This window comes from Dasypus novemcinctus, chromosome 30 (assembly GCF_030445035.2).
Source record: "Dasypus novemcinctus isolate mDasNov1 chromosome 30, mDasNov1.1.hap2, whole genome shotgun sequence".
In the NCBI taxonomy this organism is placed as follows: Eukaryota; Metazoa; Chordata; class Mammalia; order Cingulata; family Dasypodidae; genus Dasypus; species Dasypus novemcinctus.
In genome coordinates, this window is record NC_080702.1 from 18,837,906 (window position 1) to 18,860,371 (window position 22,466).

At 41.3% G+C, this 22,466-nt stretch overlaps 1 protein-coding gene across 1 annotated transcript; it reads right to left on the reverse strand.

The window, feature by feature from the left end:
• Positions 1 to 3,212: 3,212 nt before the first annotated feature.
• LOC139437863 (olfactory receptor 14C36-like) lies at positions 3,213 to 13,925 on the reverse strand. The gene is made up of 2 exons (XM_071212734.1): positions 13,291 to 13,925; positions 3,213 to 3,507 (listed from the first exon to the last, which is right to left on the reverse strand). The coding sequence occupies exons 1-2, from the start codon at positions 13,923 to 13,925 to the stop codon at positions 3,213 to 3,215; spliced, it is 930 nt and encodes a 309-aa protein (XP_071068835.1).
• Positions 13,926 to 22,466: the final 8,541 nt, after the last annotated feature.

Consider the following 22,466-nt stretch of genomic DNA (forward strand, 5'->3'; position numbering starts at 1 on the left):
TAGAGGTGGGGTCTGGCTGCGGACGAGGGGTCGGTCCAGCTTTGGACGAGGGGTCGGTCCCACTTGGGACGAGGGGTCGGTCCCACTTGGGATGAGGGGTCGGTCCGGCAGCAGACGAGGGGTAGGTCTCACAGGGGTTGTGCGGTTTGGCTGACGGGGTCGCCCGGCGAAGCAGGCGATGAACTGGGGACAAGGGAGGCCAGGCCCTTGTCGGGGACTCTCAGGACTGGAGGGCGCACAGCAGAAGAACTACCGCAGAGACAAGGTAAACACGCAAGTCCACTTTATTGAGGGAGAGGCAACAGTTTTATAGGGGCTGGGGAAGGCTGATTGGTCGAAGCCACGCCCTGTTCTGATTGGTTGCCAGAGAAAGGTCAGTGGGAGGTACTGGATGGGGGAGGGGTGGTGGTTAGGGATTGGCTGTTGCTGTTGCTGGGGGAAGTGGCAGGGTTTAGGGATTGGTGGCTGCTGTTGCTGGGGTGGAGGGCAGACTTGAGTTTCCCGCCCATGCCTGGCTGTTGCTGCTGTCGGGGGGAGGGAAAAGGGCAGACTGGAATTTTCCACCCTGCGCCTGCGCAGGGAAAAAGAAGAAGGGTGCCACCCCACAGGTATCATGTGGCGCCATCCGGGAGAAGGGGTGGCCGCAGAAGCATGGCTGCCAAGAAGGGGAGACCCGAGGACACTCTGCGCCCATGCCGAGCTTCCTTCAGGGGTGGCGGTGGGCCCAACCAGCCACCCTAGCTTACTGCGGCTGCTCCCCCGCCAGGCTAGCAAACCACACTTCAGCCCGAGGGGTGACCGCACTCTGTCATTTCTTTCTTTCTACTTGCTTTTGGATTAGTTTCCTGTTCTTCTATTTCCTGCAGGTTTTCACCTGGCTTCCTCTTAGTGTTGCCTGTGCCTGTCTCTCTCAAGCACACCATCATACAGAGCTTCAAGATTCACTAAGTTCTTGGATCACAGAGTGGTTCAACAGTGGCAGCTGAGGAATATTGGTTTGGGATGTTATTGACAGGTGATATATGGTTGACAGGGAGTTATACAGGGCATGTTTCCAGGGTGCATTGAAATGTTTGGATATACTCATAGTGGAAACAATTAAAAACAACAGCTGGGGGGGTACTGGGTTACTGGCTGGGGGGGAGGGGGCTCTGTCATGGTTCCTAGGGGAACAGAGGCAGTCCCCCAGGTGCAACGGTAAGGACCAGGAAGGAATGAGGGTCCAACAGTGAGCCCCTGATACTAATTACTATGCTTGTTAGCCTATACACCTGAAATAAGAACAAGGCCTAGAGCAGCACTGTGCCTAAGAGTTCCCTCCTGACAGCCTCCATGTTACTCAAATGTGGCCAGTCTCAAAGCCAAACTCAGCATGTAAATGCAATGCCTTCCCCCCAGCGTGGGACATGACACCTGGGGATGAGCCTCCCTGGCACCGAGGGATCACGACCAAGTACCAGCTGATGATGCAACTAGAAAATGACCTTGAATTAAAGGTTCAATGCAGACCAGCAGAATGTCCCTGTCTACATATAATAACAGAAGTTAAAAATGCTTCTTGACCTAAAGTAAGGGGGAAATGGAAAGGACAAATGAGTTTATATGGCTATGAGTCTCTAAAAAAGAGTCTGGAGGTTGTAAGAAAGATTGCTGTTATGCACACCTGAGCAGAGTCTCAGAGACAGATAAAGTAGATACAACCCCAGATATTGGTTCTTTTGAGGGCTAAAGAGACCCACAGGTTCTATGGTCATGGCAGATGGGGTTCACTGCTATGCCAGTTGGCCCTTCTTTGGAGCTGGTGTTTCTGCATGATGGAGCTGGACTCAGATGGGATCTCTTTTCACAAGACTTTCATGCTACTTTACTGGAATTGTATTTGGTCCTGGGGTTTAAGATATATCTAGGGGATTTGAATCTCTGGACTGACAATATGATAGGCAGGCCCTGAGCCTCAACAGACTTCAGCTCCTACACTCTGATTTATTGGACTTACTCCACTCAGCTAACATGGAGTTGAATAATGTCAACCACCACACCATGGAGAGCCTACAACTGAAAGCAGGAGGATTGCATCCAATATCCATATGGAATCTAAACCCCCTCTTGACATAGATGTGGAATGGACACAACCAAGCCAAGGTCCATAGGAAGGAGGAATACAGTAAGGATCAGAGTGGACTTAATGATATTCTATTCATGAACTATTGTGGTTAATAATGGAGAAAATGTGGCATTGATGTGGAAAAAGTGGCATGGTGGCTGCTGGGTGTGGGGAATGGGAGGAAGAGAAGAGATGTGGAGGCATTCTCGGGACTTGGAGTTGTGCTGGGTGGTGCCCCAGGGACAATTGCCAGATGTTATATGTCCTCCCATGGCCCGCTGGATAGAACGTGGGAAAGTGGGCTATGGTGTGGAACACGGGACATGGGGTGCAGTGATGCCCAGAGATGTACTCACCAGATGCAAAGGATGTGACATGATGATGGGGGAGAGTGTTACTATGGGGGGAGTGGTGGGGTGGGGGCGGTGGGGGTGAATGGGGACCTCATATTTTTTTAATGTAATATCTTTCAAAAACATGAATAAATTGAGTAGAATTTGGGGGAAAAAAAAAAGATTCACAAAGTATTAGGCCACTTTAAAAAATTTTTCCCCTCCTACATACTGCTTATTTGGCTGGAACAACAACAAAAAACCAGTGCCAAGACCAAAGTTCTGAAATTTAAACAGGAGAGCAATAAAGGACACGCAGCAATCATTGTTTTTGGGATCAAGACACTCTCCAATATGCAGAACATTCATAAACCCACCAGAAGATAATGCCATAGCAGGTCTCCCCTCTGCCCTGAAACATTGGTTTCTTAAAATTAGTTCATTTTTGTGCACAGCCACTAAATGTCACATTGTCTAAACAGTACAGCCAATTTTAAAACACACACCTAGGAGGGAAATTGCTGAAAGGGTCAAGGGATACTTCTCTGGAGGCACTTGGGAGTGAACCTGGAAACAGCAACCTGCTGTGCTGTTAAGTGCTTAGATCTTTTGCAAAATGGAGGCAAAGCAAGTATAGGAGATAATCAAGACCAAAATATAGTTTTAAGTGCCCACCCTTTTGATCACAGGAAAACAGGAATTCCTTGAAACACTAGTCTGAAAACTGATTTCTTTTTCATGATTGAAAAATTCAGCTTGAAATATTAATAATTATGCTATATTTTTCCTGAATAAAGCTTCCTCCTCAAAACTATCTTTAGAGCTTCCTTTATCTGCTTGTTTCTAAGACTATAGATTATAGGATTCAAGAAAGGAGGGACTATACAATAGAACACAGAGGTGAGCATTGTGGGTGAGCTAGAGGATGGCTTCATATACACAGCAGTACCTGAGCTAAGAAAGACAGTCACCACAAGGATTTGGGGGACACAGGTGGAAAAGGCCTTTCCTCGTTCTCCTGTTGTTGGAAACTTGAGCACAGTAGAAAATATGTGAATATAAGATATTATGGCGAGTGCTCCGGCAAGATGGTGGCTGCGTGAGCTTGCCTGGTAGTGTCTCTGCAGGGGGCGGCTGGGCAGCGTTGAAGGCTCTTTGAGACCGCGCTGTTTTGGGGATTTTTGCTGGTTGGAAGGTGTCTGGACGTCAATTCGGTGGGAAGGTAACAGAGAGGATACATCTATAATATATAAACGGAGGTCCCAGCTGGGCTCGGGAAGTTCCCTCCTTGGGTGGGGGGAGCCGCGGTAGCGGGCGCTCCTGCAGCTCCGGAGCCGCGGCGGCCAGGGTTTTTGTTTTTTTTTTCCTTTTACTAGAGGCTTTGCGGTGCTGAGAAATTCGCGGATACTGGGCTGGCTGGTGAGGGATTGTTGGGACAAGACTCCTTTGCAGATTGATTTGGGGAGACAGACGGTGTTTTCTTGTGAAGCGGGGGACGTTTTTGGTCGCTGGACAGGGGGGGCAGTGCTTCCGCCTGGAGCCCCATCCCCACAGGTCCGGCTGCCGATCTGCAATGGAGTTGGATTTTGGACAATAAGGGGACACAATTGGGAGACTGTTGTAGGGTGCAGTGAGGGAGGAGGACACGTTTGGAAGCTGATTGGAGGATATTTTGCGAAGTTTGGGATTTCGGATCTTAGAGTCTGTTTTCGGCGTTTCCAGCTGAAGCCCACCCCACCCAGCGGGGCTTGGGATCTGGATCATTGAACTGGCCGTGGTGTAGAGGCGCCCTCAAGTGGCCGTTGCGAGGGAGCACAGGGAGGGAGTTGTCCAAAGGCTGATACCCTGAGGAGTTAGGTGAATTTCAGGGATCAGAAATTCAATATAAAATTCGCGGATCTGGCTTCCCCCACAGGGATGGCACCCAGCTACGGGGATCCCTGAGGGCTGTGTTGCACTGCGGGGCTCCTAAGCTTTCTGTGGACCAGATTTGAGCTTGCCAGGTCTGGGTCCCCTGAACTCTGGCGGTCCACACCCCAGACTCACACCTCTTGAGTCTTCAGTGTCTCAGACTTTCCACCCCTGAATCCATCACGCTCTGGGGTCTACCTGGGGTCCTTGAGTGCCCTGGACCTCAATGTTTGCGTTTTATCTTTAATGGTTCATATTGTTTTGTTTTTATTTTCACTTTATCTTATTTTTTACTCTTTTTGACGCCCTGATTGCTAATATTGCATTATCCCCTAGTCTTTTCTCCTAGCGTCTCCCCCAAAGTCCTTTTTTTTTTTTATACAGATATTTAGGGGTTTTTTTGGTTGTTGTTTTAGATAGTGTTGCAATTGTGACACGTGTATACCTGTATCTCTCTCCCCCCATCTGTTCCCCACCGCTTGCTTATCCTCTTTTTCTTTCTTCCTTTCTTCTTGTCTTTCTTTTTTTCTTTATTATAATTAGTGTTTTTTTTTTTTCGGTTCTCTCTTTCCCTCTTGTCCCTCATTTTCCACTTATTTTATTTTAATTCAAGTACACAATATGAGCTACAGGGAACACCTCACATTTGCTGGGTTTTCCCATCCTCCACTGCCTCATTTCTGTGTGAACTGATTTAGGCTACCTACACTATCCCTCTTCCCCTGCATCTTGATAACCACTATCATCTACTGTCTCTCCTATATTCCACCCCCCACCTCCCATTCTTTGATCCACAAAGTGTCAAACTCTTAATTTCTAATACCTTTGTTCTGTTTTCTGTCTGTTATCCACTCTTGAAACTATTACCTTTCTCTTCTTTTTCCTTCTCTCATGAAAACAATAGCTTTGTAGTTCATACCATATTCCGCCTATATTCAGTCATCTCCTTCATAAAAGATACTCTACCTACAGCTATAACTCTATACAATCTACATGAATCTAACCTCCATCCTCCGAGATCTCATATTCTTGCTTTGTTAACATACATTACCAATACCACTTTACACTTTACCCTTGCTGACACAATTGCCTTTTCCCAACACTAATACTTTCTTCTAAAGTGAACTTAACCAACAACAAGTAACTTGAGTAAGAAGAAAAAAGTGACAAAGAGAAGATATAACACCTATGCAAAAATAACAACTAATTAACCTCCAAAAGCAGACAAAGAAGCTAAGGAACTGATTAAATTCGTCAAAATAAAGAGATGACCAGAAAGCAACAAAAATCTACAAACCAAACCAATAATCAGGAAAACATGACTGAATCCAATCAACAAACCAATAAGCACGAAGGGGAGCAAAACTTGGCACAAGCAATGAAAGAACTCAGAACATTCATCACCGACAAATTTGATGCAGTAATGAAAGAGGTTAACAACATGAAGACATCACTTGGAGGGGAAATTGCAGACATACGCAAAAACATAACAGATATGATGGGAATGAACACCACAGTTCAAGAAATCAAAAATACACTTGCAGCAAATATCAGCAGACTAGAAGAGACAGAGCAGAGAATTAGTGATGTGGAAGACAGTACCTCAGAAATCAAACAGATAGTAGAAGGGGTCAATAAGAAGATAGAAAAAATCCAATTAGGATTTAGGGACCTGAATGACAATGCAAAACGCTCAAACATACGTATTATAGGCATTCCAGAAGGTGAAGAGAAGGGAAAGGGGTCAGAAGGAGTGTTGCAGGAAATAATGGCTGAAAACTTCCCAAATCTACTGAAAGAGACAGATGTACATATCCAAGAAGCACAGCGCACTCCACAAGTCATAAACCCCAACAGGCCCACCCCAAGACATATACTTATCAAATTATCCAAGGCTCAAGACAAAGAGAAAATCCTAAAAGCAGCAAGAGAAAAGAAAACCATCACATACAAGGGAAGCTCAATTAGATTAAGTGCTGATTTCTCTTCTGAAACCATGGAGGCAAGAAGACAGTGGTATGATATAGTCAAGGTACTAAAGGAAAAAAACTTCCAACCAAGAATACTCTATCCAGCTAAACTAGCATTCAAACATGATGGAGAGTTCAAAATATTCACAGACAAACAGAAACTGAAAGAGTATACCAACAAGAAACCTCCCCTTCAAGAAATTCTAAAGGGAGTTCTGCAGGAAGAAAGGAAAAAACAGGAAAGGCAAAGTTGGAGGAGAGTATAAGACCAACAACAACAACAAAAAAGACCAAAAAAATATACAAACAAAATATGACAAACACAAATCCAATCAAAATATGGCTAACACAAATAATTCCTTGATAGTAATAACACTGAATGTCAACGGATTAAACTCACCTATCAAAAGATTCAGACTGGGACATTGGATAAGGAAATATAACCCATCCATATGTTGTCTACAAGAGACACATCTTAGACCCAGAGACGCATGGAGATTGAAAGTGAATGGCTGGAAAACAATCATACAAGCTAACAATAACCAAAAAAAGGCAGGAGTAGCTATATTAATATCAGACAAAATAGACTTTAAATGTGAAACAATTGTGAGAGACAAAGAAGGATACTACATTTTAGTGAAAGGGAAAATCTGTCAAGAAGATCGAACAATCATAAATATCTATGCCCCTAACAAGGGTGCCTCTAAATACGTCAGGCAAACGCTGGAAAAACTAAGTGAAAGAATAGATACATCTACAATTATAGTGGGGATTTTAATACACCACTATCAACTCTGGACAGAACATCTCAAAAGAGAATCACCAAAGAAACAAAACATCTGAATAGGATATTAGAGGAGCTCGATCTAATAGACATATATAGATCGCTACACCCAAACACAGCAGGATATACATTTTTCTCAAGCGCACATGGATCATTCTCCAAGATAGATCATATGCTAGGCCACAAAGAAAGGCTGAACGAATTCAGAAAGATTGAAATCATACAAAACATTATCTCTGACCACAGTGGAGTCAAGCTGGAGATTTGCAAGGGACAAAAGCCCAGATTTCACACCACGATTTGGAAATTAAACAGCACACTCTTAGAAAAACAGTGGGTCAAAGAGGAAATCTCAAAAGAAATCAATGACTACCTTGAAACAAATGATAATGATAACACAACATACCAAAATTCATGGGATGCAGCAAAAGCAGTACTGAGAGGGAAGTTTATAGCCATAAATTCATATATCAAAAAATAAGAAAGAGCAAAAATCGAAGAACTAACTGCACATTTGAAGGAATTAGAAAAACAACAAAAAAGTAACCCAACAGGAAGAAGAAGGAAGGAAATAACAAAGATAAGAGCAGAACTAAATGAAATAGAAAATAAGAAAGCACTTGAACAGATAAACAAGACCAAGAGCTGGTTTTTTGAGAAGATTAACAAAATTGACAAACCTTTAGCAACACTAACAAAGAAAAAAAGAGAGAAGATGCAAATACACAAAATAAGAAATGAGAAAGGCGATATCACCACTGACCCAACAGAAATAAAGACTATCATAAGAGGATATTTTGAAAAACTATATTCCAACAAAAATGACAATCTAGAGGAAATGGACAAATTCCTAGAAACACATAAGCAACCCATATTAACGAAAGAAGAAATTGATGATCTTAACAAACCAATCACAAGCAGAGAGATAGAATCAGTTATCAAAAATCTCCCAACTGAGAAGAGCCCAGGGCCAGATGGCTTCACAGGTGAATTCTACAAAACATTCCGGAAAGAACTGACACCAATCCTGCTGAAACTATTCCAAAACATCGAAACGGAAAGAACATTACCCAACTCCTTCTATAATGCCAACATTACCCTAGTACCAAAGCCAAACAAAGACATCACAAGAAAGGAAAATTACAGACCAATTTCTCTGATGAACCTAGACGCAAAAATACTTAACAAAATACTTGCTAATCGTATTCAACAATACATTAAACGTATTATACACCACGACCAAGTGGGATTCATCCCAGGTATGCAAGGATGGTTCAACATAAGAAAATCAATCAACATAATACACCATGTAAACAGATTGAAGGAAAAAAATCACATGATTATATCTATTGATGCAGAAAAAGCATTTGACAAAATACAGCACCCTTTCTTGATAAAAACACTCCAAAAGATTGGAATACAAGGGAATTTTTTGAACATGATAAAGAGTATATATGAAAAACCTAAAGCCAATATTGTTTATAATGGAGAAATCCTAGACTCCTTCCCTCTAAACTCAGGAACAAGACAAGGATGCCCACTGTCTCCGCTCCTATTTAACATTGTCTTAGAAGTACTTGCACGAGCACTGAGGCAAGAACCAGAAATAAAAGGCATTCAAATTGGAAAGGAAGAAGTCAAAATTTCATTATTTGCAGATGACATGATCCTATACATAGAAAACCCTGAGAGATCTACAACGAAGATTCTAGAACACATAAATGAGTTTAGTAAAGTTGCAGGTTATAAGATCAATGCGCAAAAATCAGTAGCATTTCTGTACACCAATAATGAGCAAGATCAGGAGGAAATCAAGAAACAAATACCATTCACAATAGTAAATAAAAAAATCAAATACTTAGGAATAAATTTAACTAAAGAGGTAAAGAACTTATACAACGAGAATTATACAAGATTGTTCAAGGAAATCAAAGAAGACCTAAATAAATGGAAGACTATTCCTTGTTCATGGATAGGAAGACTGAACATTATTAAGATGTCTATCCTACCAAAATTGATCTACACATTCAATGCAATCCCAATAAAAATCAACGCAGCCTTCTTTAAGGAACTAGAAAAACTAACTATGAAATTTATTTGGAAAGGAAAGAGACCCCGAATAGCCAAAGACATACTGAAAAAGAAAAATTAAATTGGAGGAATCACACTACCTGACTTCAAAACATACTATAAAGCTACGGTGGTGAAAACAGCATGGTATTGGCATAAGGAAAGACACATAGACCAATGGAATCGAATTGAAAGCTCTGATATAGAACCTCACATATATAGCCACATAATATTTGATAAAGCCACCAAACCCTCTCAATTGGGAGACAGTGGCCTATTCAACAAATGGTGTCTGGAGAACTGGATAGCCATATGTAGAAAAATGAAAGAGGATTACCATCTCACACCTTATACAAAGATCAACTCAAGATGGATCAAAGACCTAAATATAAGAGCCAAGACCATAAAAACCTTAGAAAGCAGTGTAGGGAAACATCTACAGGACCTTGTAATAGGAAATGGATTTATGAATATCTCACCAAAAGCACGAGCAGCAAAAGAACTAATAGATAAATGGGACTTCCTCAAAATTAAAGCCTTCTGCACCTCAAAGGAGTTTGTCAAGAAAGTAAAAAGGGAGCCCACACAGTGGGAGAAAATATTTGGCAATCATATATCTGATAAGAAACTTATAACTTGCATATATAAAGAACTCCTATATCTTGAAAATAAAAAGATAAACAACCCATTTAAAAAATGGGAAAAAGACTTAAACAGACACTTCTCCGAAGAAGAAATACAAATGGCAAGAAAGCACATGAAAAAATGTTCCAAATCTCTAGCTATCAGGGAAATGCAAATCAAAACTACAATGAGATACCATCTTACACCCATAAGATTGGCAGCTATGAAAAAAACAGAAGAATACAAGTGCTGGAGAGGATGTGAAGGAAGGGGAACACTCATCCACTGCTGGTGGGAATGCAGAAGGATCCAACCATTCTGGAGGACAGTATGGCGGTTTCTCAAAAAACTAGCCATAGATTTGCCATATGACCCAGCAATACCACTGCTGGGTATATACCCAGCAGAACTGAAAACAAGGACACAAACCGATATATGTACACCAATGTTCATAGCAGCATTGTTCACTATTGCCAAAAGTTGGAATCAACCCAAATGCCCATCAACAGATGAGTGGATCAATAAAATGTGGTATATACACACAATGGAATACTACTCGGCTGTAAGAACAAACACACTACAAACACATGTGATAACATGGATGAATCTTGAGAACCTTATGTTGAGTGAAGCAACCCAGACATTGAAGGACAAATACTACATGACCTCAATGATATGAAATAAACAAGCTGCCCTAGATAGCAAGAGACTGAACGATAGGTTTACAGGAAATCGGAGGGTGGAGGAAGGATATGAGCCGATGTCTCCAGGGGTGGAACTTAAGACGAGATGGTGGTAAGTATGAACACAAAGAAGAGATAAAATGGGGGCAAGGGGTTGCCTTTGGTTGGGGCTTTACGGGTTTGAGGGTGGCTGGGGACGGACGGTTGGGTAATGTTGCCCAAAAGTGGGGGGAGGGAGGGGTAGCATACGAACACAGGAGAGGGTTAGGAGGTGGTGGAGAGTAAAATGCCAAGAAAATAATATCAAAATATAATAAAGAGGGTTACCTGTTTAGTATGCTCGGAGGGGAGGGTCTGATGCAGGACAGGCTCCTGGGGAATGTCTAAATGCTCATTCTGCCAGAGTGGGTGACACCATGGGGTAGAATCCCAAGTAGTGAGAGTGGGGGTGGACCCACATCCTGGGGAGGACTAATGCCACCAAATAGAGGGAACTCTATCCCTCGAGAGAAAGGGTGGCTCCCAGGGCATTGGGGCAGATGAGCAAGTTAGGCCCTAAACACTATTCCATCTATCTCTGGAAGTGGCTCCTCAGGAAACGGAGATTGACTGTCACTGTGGGCACCAAGGTGGAAGGGAAAATGGACGTTAAATGTGTGGAACCAAAGTAAATGGGGGGCAAGGGAGGAGTTTCTTGAGAGTACACAAGGATGGATATAAAACATGTAATATTACACCATAACATATAGGAGACGACAGACTGATAATGTAAACCATAATGTAAAACATAGGAGAACTAAAAATGTAAAGAACTGTGTATCCTAAAGTATGCACCATAATGTAAGCACAGATATTACCATGTTAGAAAGCTAATATCTCAGACTCTGTACATCACCTTAAGTAAATATGATGTGAATAGGGTGTAAGAGTATCGCTGTGGAAGGAAAAAGGTGTTGTGGTGGATGTATGGGAGTGCTGTATATTATATATATGCATTGCTGTGGTCTAGGACTCCTACGAAGAAACGCTGAATAATTGGGGGGGGGGGGGGGAAAAGGATAGGATGTGGAATTTTTTCAAGTCAACATTCTTTATCTAAGTTCTTTATCTAACTTTATCCAAGTTCTTTATCTATCCTTTAAACCCATCGCTATATGCCATTCCCTAGTAAGGGACCATGACATTATATTGGGCTTCAAATTTCGGGGAGTTCTGGATCACAGAGTGTTTCAACAATGGCAATGGAGGGATACTGGTATGAGATACCAATGACAGGTGATATATGGCTGACAGGGAGCAGTACAGAACATATGTCCAGGGTGCATGGTAATGATTGGATATACTCATAGTGGCAACAATTAAAAACCCAGCAGGGGGGGTACTGGGTTCCTGGCCAGTGGTGCTCTGTCGTGGTCCCTAGGGGAGCAGCGATAGTCTCACAGGTACAGCGGCGGGGACCGGGAGGGAGTGAGGGTTCAACAGTGAGCCCCTGATGCTAATGACTATGCTTGTGAGCTGATAAACCTAAAACAAGAACAAGGCCTAGAGCAACATTGTGCCTGGGAATTTCCTCCTGTCAGCCTTCATGTTACTCAAATGTGGCCAGTCTCGAAGCCAAACTCAGCATGTAAATGCAATGCCTTCCCTCCAGCGTGGGACATGACACCCGGGGATGAGCCTCCCTGGCAACGAGGGACCACTATCAAATACCAACTGATGATGCAACTGGAAAAGGACCTTATATGGAAGGTTCAATGCGGATCAACAGAATATCCATGTCTACATAAAACAACATGACTTTAAAATGCTGTTTGACCTAAAGTAAGGGGGAAATGGAAAGGAGAAATGAGTTTATATGGCTACGAGTTTCTAAAAAAGAGTCTGGAGGCTGGTAGAAGGATTGCCCTCATGCACAACTGAGCAGAGTCAGAGAGACAGATAAAGCAGATACAACCCCCAGATATTGGTTCCTATGAAGGCTAAAGAGACCCATGAGAGTTGTGGTCATGGCCGATGGGGTTTACTACCAGGGCAGATGGCCCCTCTCTGGAAATGGTGTTTATGTGTGATGAATCTGGACTCAGATGGGATCTCCCTTCATAAGACTTTCATACTAATCTGCTGGAGGTGCAGTTAACGTTGGGGTTTAAGATATAGTTAGGGGATTTGAATCTCTGGACTGATAATGTGATAGCCAGGTCCTGAGCCTCAACAGACTCCAGCACCTACAATCTGATTTATTGGACTTAACACACTCAGCTAAGATGGAGTTGAAGAAGGACAATCACCACACCATGGAGCCTAGAGTGATTACAACTGAAAATGGGAGGATGGCAGCCAGCATCCATGTGGAATCTGAGCCTCCTCTCGACATAGAGGTGCAATGGACAGAACCAATCCAATGTCCGCATAGAAGAGGTGGCATCGGATTGGGAAAAGTGGACATGGTGGACGATGGGTATGGGGAAGGGCAGGAAGAGATGAGAGGTGGGGGCGTATTTGGGACGTGGAGCTGCCCTGGATGGCACCTCGGGGGTGATCACCGGACATCGTGGATCCTCACAGGGCCCACTGGATGGAATGGAGGAGAGTATGGGCCATGATGTGGACCATTGTCTATGAGGTGCAGAGGTGCCCAAAGATGTACTTACCAAATCCAATGGATGTGTCATGATGATGGGAACGAGTGTTGTTGGGGGGGGAGAGGGGGGGTGGGGGGGTGGGGTTGAATGGGACCTCACATATATATTTTTAATGTAATATTATTACAAAGTCAATAAAAAAAAAAGTAAAAAAAAAAAAAGATATTATGATAAAGGCAAAGCAGCCACCAGCAAACACCACTACAGAGATGAAAATTAAAATTTCATTGTTGAAGGTGTCAGAGCAGGAGAGCTTCAGAAGAGAGGGAATGTCACAGAAGAACTGATGGACCACGTTGGACTGACAGAAGGGCAGTTGGAATGTGTTGCCAGTGTGGACTCCTGAGTAGGCCAGAACACTGAGTACAGAGGCCAGAGTCATCTGCACACAGACCTGAGGGTTCATGATCACAGTGTAGTGGAGGGGCCGGCAGATGGCCACATAGCGGTCACAGGCCATGATGGCAAGGAACAGCAGCTCTACTGCAGCAAATGCAAACACAAGGAAGATTTGAGCTGCACATCCAGCCATGGAGATTGCCGTGCTGTCAAGCAGGAAGATGACACATGCTTTGGGGACTGGGACAGAAATGTAGCACATGTCCAAGACAGACAGATTCCTAAGGAAGAAATACATGGGGGTGTGACGTTTCCAGCTGAAGGTGATTACTGTGACAATGAGAAAATTCCCAATCAGGGTTGCCAAGTACATCATCAGAAACAGGATGGCATGTAAGACTCTGAGTTTCCACACATCAGAAAATCTTGTAAGCAGGAATTCGGTCACTGTGGTAGAGTTGGGCATCTTAGAAAAGTTTCCCTTGGCCATGAAGAGTCAGACAAATAACCTCTATGAAACACATAGGATCCACATGTAGAAGGAATTAACCTAAGCACATTTATTGCCTTCACATTAATCCATTGTTATTCATTTAAAATATTTTGGCCAGTAGGTTATAATATGCTTCCTTATTCTTCTTTGGTCTCCCTGCTTTTTACACTTGTTTCCAGAATAGGAGTAGCAGTAAAATATAATATTTATGAGTTCGTGCATTTCTTTGCATATATTTCTATCACTTAGTAGTTATAAAAAAGATCTACTGAAGTTAAAGATTTGTCTAAAAGATTAAAAAGATTAAATATAGGTAATTCCTATGCAACCCTGTCTCATTAGTAATGTTACATGAATGTTAATCCTTAGGATAATATAATGATCTTGTAGAATCTGAGTAAAGATCTGAGGTTACTATTTATTCAGAGCTATAATCAATTATAATCCAGTCCGTAACCTCTAAATCATTCCCATTAAATGCCATCATACATTTCTCATGCTTCTCCATGTACTCCTTGAATATAATAGCTGCTTAGTTTTCTCTGTTCAAAATAATCACTTGCAACTCTTGATAGGTAGATATTACCCATATGGAAAAATATTTATATATTAATAATATCAGGTGCAGTAAATTTAATGTTTATTCTTCTGTTTGGTGTCAAATACTATTGTTTTCCCATAAAACCTGAGCATATTTCAGAACTTGAATAAGCTGATATAGAAAGACATTGCTTGATGTCTGGGTCATTAGTGGATGTTGTAGTCGCACCTGATTCCTTCATAAAGTTCTTTTTCACAGTCACCTTAGCAAAACCCTTACTTAACCCTCAAGTGCAGAATGTTTTCTTCTCAAGTTCCTTCAGCTTTGAGTCATATTTTAACTCATGTCATCAAAATGGGAATGGCTTTCCTTGTTGCCTTGAACCCGCAGAATGTACCTTTCAGACTTGTTTATCCAGCCTCTCTAACCCTCAGTGTTAAAGCACTTAACCTTCCTGCTCTGTGGTCCTTTTTCTCCTGACAAATGTAACTACTTCTAGAGAAGCTCTGCTAACTGTAAGAAGGCAGGATGCCTGTCACTTTCAGACTGACCTCTGAGCTCAAGAATAAAAGCTTTCTGTCTCTGCTTCTCTTTATGCCAAAATTCTTTTTATAAAAACTACTTCAATAAATAGTTGTTCTTTTATATCAACAAGTTTACTGAAAACTTACTGATAGCATTATATGATGACTCTGATTAAAAATAGCTAACTTCATTATTTATAAGAAACTTTAACCTATTTAATCCAGTTTCATGCAGAAATTGAGATCTCAAAATAATTGCTTAATTTTTTGCCTCACTAAATTCCATATCAGCCTTCTTCTACCATATTTTAAAAATGGAACAGGATTTCACAGCTGGAACATAGAGTGGACACATTTTATTTATTATTTCACCATCTTCAATCAATTGTAGGTTTCTATCTTGAATTTATAATGTGTCAGCAAAGCAGAATTAAATCTTTGCAAACTACAGGGAAATATATTTTTTATATCTTCACTCTGCCACTTATTTGCTATGTATGAGAACTTCATATATCTTTGACTCTCAAATTTATAGAAATTTTGTTTAAAAAATTACCTTTTGAATTTAACATGTGTAAAAGTAATTAGAGATTCTCATAATGGTAGCAACGCTAATAAAAAGTAAACCAATAATAAATTTTTTAAAAAGGGAGGTTAAGCACTATATTTCTTTCTTCTCAAATTCATATTGCTCTTATTTTTTCAGAAGCAAATGAAGTACAGGAATGCCACCACTCTGAATTTGATACTGCAATTTTTTCAAAAGAAGTATGTCAACATAAAATGTTATGCAAACATAAATAGAGATTGTTAAAGTAAGACTATTCTTTAATAGTATACAGGGTACAGAAGAATAACTTGCAAAGTAAGGTTCTCCTGGGATAACTAGATTATTGCATAGGTGTTCACATATTAAGTTGTAAAAACAACTGAGTTTTTGCCTTTTCTGCAAAATGTAAAGAATTGGAAGACATATTTTGGTAATTAATATATTTATTGATTGAGACATCCTTGTAATATTTAATTTATTTATAATATCTACCTTTAAAGATATTTTAGGGTGAATTATGTTCAGGCAGTTGTCTGGAGCTGTGGAACTCAAATATGAAAAATGCTTACATGGTTTTCATGGTATGTTATGAAAAAATCCTGGAATTGCACCTGCAGTATAAGGGGTCATGTGCACTATTTATTTTTATGAGAAGGATTGACTTATTCACCATGTACTCTGAACATAGCAGAGTGCTGGATAAAGAGAAAATAATCATTGAAATTAATTGATTTGTAAAAGCACATATAAATCATTATTACTATTCTTTTTAGGCAAAACACACCTCATTAGAATTAGATCTCTTTAGGTATAAATTTAAATTAGCTTTCTGCCTACTGAAGCTCTGGTCAGTGTGCAGAGCTGCTCCTGCCCCTGCTTACTCTGGTGCTGCAACCAGCTCACTCTTTGCTTCCATGAACATCTACCAATTCTCCTAAAACAGCTTGAACTGAGTTTATTTCATTGAATGAAAAAGAAGAGGTTTGTCTAATTGTGTGAGTACCTAATATATATTAGGTATATAGGTTAGACAAACCTAATATATAGATATATTAGGTACTCAATCATAGTTCCCTTGATGTTTCTCTCAAAAAAATCAAGTAAGCTGTCCAGGAAAAAATGCAGGTAATACATGGAGGGAAGGGAAGGAAGAGACAAAAAAGAGTTTATAACAAAATCTCAAATGTCAATTTGGTTCATTACTTACACTGGATAGACACATCAAGATTTCTGATAAGGGTCCACTGATGCTTTACTTGGAGGCAAGGATGAGTAGGTATATTTGGCAGAAATGACTAACATCCTGTCTGGAAGCTTTTTATTGTTAACAAGAGCTTTTGTTAAGTTTTATGTCCAAATGGGGTCTCCAATGGCCTCAAGGAAAACACCTGGGAACCCAGACTTTGGCACCAATAATAACCAGTGCCCACAGGTAATTTCAAAGAGGTAATTGCTGCTAGATGGCTAGGGAACAGGACCCAATTAAAATCTGCCCATGAACAGCACTTGTATATAAGATATATTCATGTATTTGAACATAGATAATGGAGTAGATTAAATGGATAAGCAGAAAGAAAATACAGCTCCCCTAGTATTCTCAGTGCTCTTAAGGTGAAATACCTGTGGATCTTAGGACTAAGGAGCAGAGAAGACCCAGAGCCTGGCCTCAGTCCAGTCCCAGGACAATGAGTTTTCTTGCTTATCCTGAGTGTTTTCTTCTCAGGAATGGAGTGATTTTCACTAGTCAAAACAAACTCATGGTATTGTTAAGATGACAAAAGAGTCTTTCAGAAATTATCCAAAGCGATGAGCCCAGAGCCAAAGCCCAGCGCAGTGGCCTGTGAGCTGGATGATCCTCATCACGTGGCTTCATCTCTGATTACTCAGTAGCTCAACATGTTAGCACATTAATAACGGTGTTCACCCTCATGTGCATTTGAGGGTAGGACTAAATGGATCATGTACCCATTTAGACTAGTACCCAGCACAAAGTGCAAACATATTAGGAAGCACTAGAATAAATGTTCAGTCTTCACTATCATGGTAGGTGGGTCATTTTTATCATGTTGGGAAAGTGGAAGTCTCAGTATATTTCTTAGAGATGCTATGTACCTTTCTGTCATTGATTTCCAGTTTAATTCAACTGTAATTATTTTTTAAATTTTTAAAAATTTATTCATTTTTAAAAAAATATTACATTCCAAAAATATGAGGTCCCCATTCACCCCCACCACCCCCACCCCACCACTCCCCCCACAGTAACATTCTCCCCCATCATCATGACACATCCATTGCATCTGGTGAGTACATCTCTGGGCATTGCTGCACCCCATGGCCAATGGTCCACACCATAGCCCACACTCTCCAACGTTCCATCCAGTGGGCCATGGGAGGACATACAATGTCCAGCAATTGTCCCTGCAGCACCACCCAGCACAACTCCAATCCTGAAAATGCCTCCACATCTCATCTCTTCCTCCCATTCTCCGCACCCAGCAGCCACCATGGCCACTTTTTCCACGCCAATGCCACATTTTCTCAATTATTAACCACAATAGTTCATGAATAGGATATCATTAAGTCCACTCTAATCCTTACTGTATTCCTCCTTCCTGTGGACCTTGGCTTTGTTGTGTCCATTCCACATCTATGTCAAGAGGGGGCTTAGATTCCACATGGATACTGGATGCAATCCTCCTGCTTTCTCAACTGTAATTAGATAACATGCCCTTTTTTATTTCAACCTTCTCAACATGCTCTTGAATGCACTTTCTGCACCATTAGGAGTTAGTCAATTATACTGTTCAAAACTTTTATACTTTTCCTGATGGCTGTCCCATCATGATTACACTGGCTGAATTGTTTTTGCATATCCAGGTATAGTTTTGGATATTTTAAGTTTTACTTTGTGCTATAACATGTTAAGCATTATATATTTTTAAGCCATGATAAATGGTGAACATAAATTTAGCATTGTTTTGTCTATCATGATGCAAATTAACCTTAATATTGAGCCAAGCATCATGCCTTCAGGTGTACACTGTTTGATAAGAAGGTAGCTTTTGATGTTTTCAAATGGTATGTACCCCAGAAAATCACGTTCTTAAAGCCAATCCATTCCTCTGTGTGTAAATCTGTTGTAAATAGAAATTTTTATTAGAGTGTTTCAGTTCAGGCATGGTTCAGTATGACTCTTAATTCTGATATGGGAGTCCTTTTTAAATAGGATGAATATAGAGTTAAGGAAAGAAAACCACAGAATCAAGAAACAGGGAGGAATTAAATCTGGAAAAGATGGGAGAGACTAGCAGATGCTGACATGCTCCTTGCCACTTGACATCATCCAGAATTGCTGGCACCCAAGTTTCCCAGGGAAAACATCTTTTGATGATGCCTTGATTTGGATATTTTTCTCAGCCTCAAAACTGAAACCTTGTGAACTAGTGGATTTCCATTTTTAATGCCCAACCCATTTTATAGAATCCAACTGAGCAACTTAGCAAACTAAAATGCAGCAATATAGCCACAGCAGCTTTTTGTGTTTAATTTATATATATATATATATATATATATATATATATATATATATATATATACATGTATATCTCTATCTACCTCTACCTCTGTCTCTATATCTATATTGTTTTAAATTTAACAATGCATACAGTTTGAACATATTTCAAATAGTTTTTCTTATCAACAGAAAGGTCTTGCATACATTTTAAGTCTTATATAGGTAAATAACATGAAGATGATGCTAATAGCCTAAGTGCAGTTTCTTCACATGGTATAGGTTCGATCTCCCATCAGGATGCAAGATTTAAAATTGGGAAAATCATTGACTGACTTTCCATCCCTTCAAGAATCAATACCCTTACTAATATATGTATTATTATAAATATATTATTTATATATTTAAAGTATATAAATTATATATTTGCCAGGGTGGGGTCTCTGTGGGAACAAATGATTTTCTGCCTCCTCCCACCACCTGGAGAAATTCTTCTCACCTGGCTCTGCCCAGGCCTCTGCAGCCTGCCCCATCCTCTCAATGGTTATATCCTGCCCAGGAGCACAGGCTGTTCCTCCAGCATTGGTGGTGGGCCATGGGGAGGGAAAGGAGTCAGGAAAGAGAAGCAGAAGCAGTGCATAGCATCCTTAGTTATTGGCAGAAGGGGAGGCTGAGCTCTAGTTAGCTTCTTCCCAGTGCGACGCGGCCTCCACTGCGTGGATCAGGTGCAGCTTCTAGCAGCTTTAGACAAATGCTGCATCCATGCCACATGATTCCAGGACAGCTTCCCCATCAGGCCACAGTCAAGGCCCATGTGGCAGAATCTCCAGGATGCCTCAGAGATGCACATTCCAGGAGCCCACTGGAGCTATATAACCAGAATCCTACATGTGGGGCCACAAGCCTGTGACATGAGGATGCTCACCATGTGGGTCTATGCCTGATAAACCTGAGAACCCTGCCAAAACCCTGAATCAGGGTGGTATGGTTCTTGCCCTTAAAGAAAAATCAAGTCAAATACAGAAAAGCCATTCTCCCCACAGAGCTAGCTGAATGAGATCCATGATTACTGCCAAAGTCTAATCTTGCAGAGCCGCCATAGGTAGCATTAATATTTTAAAACCAGCCAAGTCAGGTGGTCTTTCCAATGTCAGCATTGCCTTTTGTTCAAAGGCAGTGTTGACGGGGGGTCGTTCCTAATGAAAAGCATTATTTACAGAACATTAAAGAACTTGGACGGCCGAAGGCATGTTCCTGATTTTTGTTGGGTTGCTGGGGCATGGTTCCCAGCAGTGGCGGGCTCCTGTGACATCAGGTAATAAAAGCAAGGTTCGAAGGAAATTTTCTTACTTGATATTTGGAGACAATATGGATTCCCTAAGAAAAACCAAACTTATGAGAAGGCAAATTACGATGTGACTCTTTGTGGTCATATCCTCTCTTTGAATGGTAAAAATGTTGATTTGGGGTAGGCATTCCACATCAGGAACCCCCAGCTGTTCTCTCATAGTGGGAGGGGCTTGTGTCCATGTTGTCAAGAGCTGCCACCTGCAGGGGACACTGAGGAATGATGCATGCCCTCAAGCTAGTGGTATTTAACCCTACTTCTCCCTTGCCCAGGTCATAGAAGCCCCTGGAGAATTTTTATCTGTTTTGCTTCTTTAATTATGCCCTGGTTTAACTGGGCTGGGGTGAGACCCAGGGGGCCACTGTGCAGCCAGCATGAGAACACTGATTAGAGCCAGTGAGACAGGTTTGCTATAGGATATTAGCAGAGAATATATTCTGCCTGATAGAAAGTACTGTTATTCTTAATAACCCGAAAGTTTCCAAATTAAGATAGGAGTTTCTATGTCCAGTTTTGTTATGGAATAAAGCCAGTTTTTCTATGCATCCTATTGGTACATAAGTAAATAATTATTAATTGATAAATAGCACAAAGTGCACAAAAATACACAGAACAAGTAAGCAGCATCTAAACATTTTATCATAAAATTAAAACAAACCTGAAAAGAAGCCTACGTCCCATTTGAGAGTAAAGGATATATCTGGTGACAAAATGGAAAGTGGGAGGATTTGGAATAAGGAAGGAAGAATTTTTATTGAGCATTTCTCTGACTCTCTTAGAATCAGGCAGCTAAGGAATTTTCACATGTGCTCTCATTCCATACTTGTAACATCCTTACAAGGTACCATTATCCCCGTTTCGCAAGTGTAAGTTGATTGTTTAAAAAGGTGGTTGAAGTGATGCATTCATGGTCACATAACTAGCAAGGGCCAGGCTGGCTTCTGCATTTAATACACACGCAGTGGTGAAGGTTTGCTATTGTAAATAATCCTGACACTAAAGCTAGCTTGCTCTCCAGCAAGCCGACCTGTAGCTATGGGGTTCTCAGAACCTTCATGAGGCATTAGCGAGCCTTACTGGCCTCAAACCTGAACACCTGGACAAAAGGCAACTTGCTGCTGGGACTGCTTTCCACAAGGCCAGGTCACACACAGTTTTGAGTCATGTTGTCACCATCATTGATAATTGAGTATGTGGACCTAAATTCTAGCACCTGCCCACGCCTCCATGTGCAGCCAACCCTTTCTTATATTGGTGGCTGTGCTCAAGTTTTCCCTCTGCCTGGTCCACTCTGTCCTTTGGGACTCAGTTCACAACTGCACTCAGGGCCCCTCTCCTGTAAGCTGCCCCTACCATCCACGCACATGGGTCCCTTCCAGGCCCAGGGAGGGACCCTCATCAGGTATTCACATGGTCATTTTTTAATAAAATGTGCAGAGGTGAGGTATTTTAACCATAATTATTTAGGTCTGTGCACTTCAACTGCTCCCCATGACATTTCTTGGGTTGGTTGGTGATGGGGTGACCCCATGCATTTTTGAGGTCAGAGTAATGGGATGTTGAGTTTGGAACACATTTAGTTTGGGTTTAGTGGAATAATATATTTATGTGGTTGTTAGTACAGGAATGGTGTCCAGTCAGTTTTAACCAAAGAAACAGAAACAGTAGGAGATATTGACATAGACATAGACACAGATATGGACATGGACGTGGACTTAGATATAGACAAGGACATGGACATGGATGTGGAAATGGACATGGACATAGACTTAGATATAGACATGGGCATGGACATGGACTTGGACTTAGATATAGGCTTAGATATAGGCATAGACATGGTCATAGATATGGACATGGACTTAGACATAGATATGGACACAGACATGGGCATGTACATGGACTTGGACTTAGATATAGACTTAGGCATTGGTATAGACATGGACATGGACATAGACATTGATATGGACATGGAGTTAGACTTAGATATAGACATAGACATAGACTTAGACATAGTCATACACAGACATAGATATAGATGCA